This window comes from Mixophyes fleayi, chromosome 11, assembly GCF_038048845.1.
Source record: "Mixophyes fleayi isolate aMixFle1 chromosome 11, aMixFle1.hap1, whole genome shotgun sequence".
Lineage (NCBI taxonomy): Eukaryota > Metazoa > Chordata > Amphibia > Anura > Limnodynastidae > Mixophyes > Mixophyes fleayi.
This window is the reverse complement of record NC_134412.1, coordinates 89,269,933-89,271,797: the sequence shown is the minus strand read 5'-3', so window position 1 is coordinate 89,271,797 and position 1,865 is coordinate 89,269,933. Positions and strand designations below refer to the sequence as shown.

The 1,865-nt window shown below is 42.4% G+C and overlaps 1 protein-coding gene across 1 annotated transcript; it reads right to left on the bottom strand.

Moving 5' to 3' along the window:
• Window positions 1-338: 338 nt before the first annotated feature.
• On the bottom strand, window positions 339-1,328 carry LOC142106681 (olfactory receptor 5V1-like). The gene has a single exon (XM_075189669.1). The coding sequence runs from the start codon at window positions 1,326-1,328 to the stop codon at window positions 339-341; it is 990 nt and encodes a 329-aa protein (XP_075045770.1).
• Between the last annotated feature and the right edge of the window lie 537 nt (window positions 1,329-1,865).

The window sequence follows — 1,865 nt, the reverse complement described above, 5'->3', positions numbered from 1 at the left end:
GTTGGAGCTTACAGTCTAAATTCCCTATGGTACACACACACACACACACACACACTAAGGTACATTTTGTTAGAAGCCAATTTACCTATCAGTGTGTATTTGGAGTGTGGGGTTAAACCGGAGCACTCAAAGGAGAACCCAGGCAAACAGGGAGAGCATACAAACACCACACAGATAGGGCCCTACTTGGAATCAAACTCATGAACTCAGCTTTATTTGCACAATGCTCTACATAGGTAGCAATAGTGAGCCATATGCAATTATGATCTATGAACATAAAGATAGCGAACAATCTCCAGGACTGTTATCGGATTATAGTACAGGCTTATAATGCAATTTTATCTATAAGTCATAAAATAAAAACGTCTGAAATTTTTTTTCAAGGCCCCTTTTACTTCTTTGTTCCTCAGGCAGTAGATAATAGGGTTTACGAGAGGGGTCAGAATGCTGTACAAGAGAGAAGCCAAGCGTTCAACTTCCAAAGGGTATCCTGATGGTCCAACATAGTTAAAGTTAGCTGTTCCGTAGAACAGAGTCACGACGATGAGGTGGGAGGAGCAGGTCGAAAATGCTTTCCAACGACCATCGGAAGACTTAATTTTCAAGATCATGGAGATGATGTGGACGTAAGAGATAACGATATAAAGGAATGGAGTGAAACCAAGGAAAATACTGACTACGTACAACAATATTTTACTAGTTATGGTGGAATTACAGGCTACCTGTATGAGAGGAGGGACGTCACAGTAGAAATGATTGATACTCTGTTCTGACTGGCAGAAGGAGAGGTTTGCGGTCATGACGGTATGAAGAATGGAGTTGAGGAATCCACTCAACCATGATGCCGCTGCAAGACTGGCGCAAAGTTTGTAGTTCATGACCACCGGATAATGTAACGGGTTACAAATGGCGATGAAACGGTCATATGCCATGACAGCCAACAGAATGCACTCGGCTCCCCCGAGCGATACAAACAGATACAACTGCGCTATACATTTGCCGAAAGAAATCTTTTTGTTGCCTGTTACGCAATTAAATAACGTGACGGGGAGTGTGGTAGACGAGTAACAGATGTCCAACAAGGACAGGTTGCTAAGGAAAAAGTACATGGGGCTGTGCAGACTGGTTTCAAGTCTAATGATGGCAAAAATGCAGATATTACCTACCAAGATGCTACAATAAATAATCGAAAATAAAATGGTGATGGAAACCCAATCGTCGGAGAAATTGAGCAATAAAAAATTCCTCACTGTTGTCTGATTTTCACGTTTTTGCGATTCAATCAATGGCATCTGAAATGATAAGAAATAAACATCACTTAAAGACATCATGAACAGATTATATAATCATGGTAAATAACATTCCAGTCTTTCCACCTCCCCAAGCTCGCTGGTCATTGTCAACTCTGCTCTATAATTCACTATTTACATTTGCGCTCTACCAACCGCCTACCATCTTAAACTTAAAAACATCTCTCATATCCATCCCTTTCTCGCATGATACAATTAAAATACAAATACATGCTCTAATTACAGGGCTGGCGTAATCCCTGGGTGCCCCTAGAAGGCATCCTCAGCTCTTCTTCAGAGTCTGAGTGTGGCGCTTGGTTGCGACATCATAGCCAAGCGCCACCCTCCCCTTGTACCACTGACCTGGGAGGATGAGCAGTCGGCATATAAGAACCAGCTGCCTAATTCTCTTTCATGTTAGCAGCCAAAGCTCCATATGGGGGTCCCACAGGAGCATTAAATTTACTGGATGAGTGACATTATGTCACTTGTATAGTGTTTTAGATATCCCCTAACCATTGGCGCCCTAGGCAAACCTAATGGTAACTCCAGCCCCAAACCCTGCTTAAGGATTCA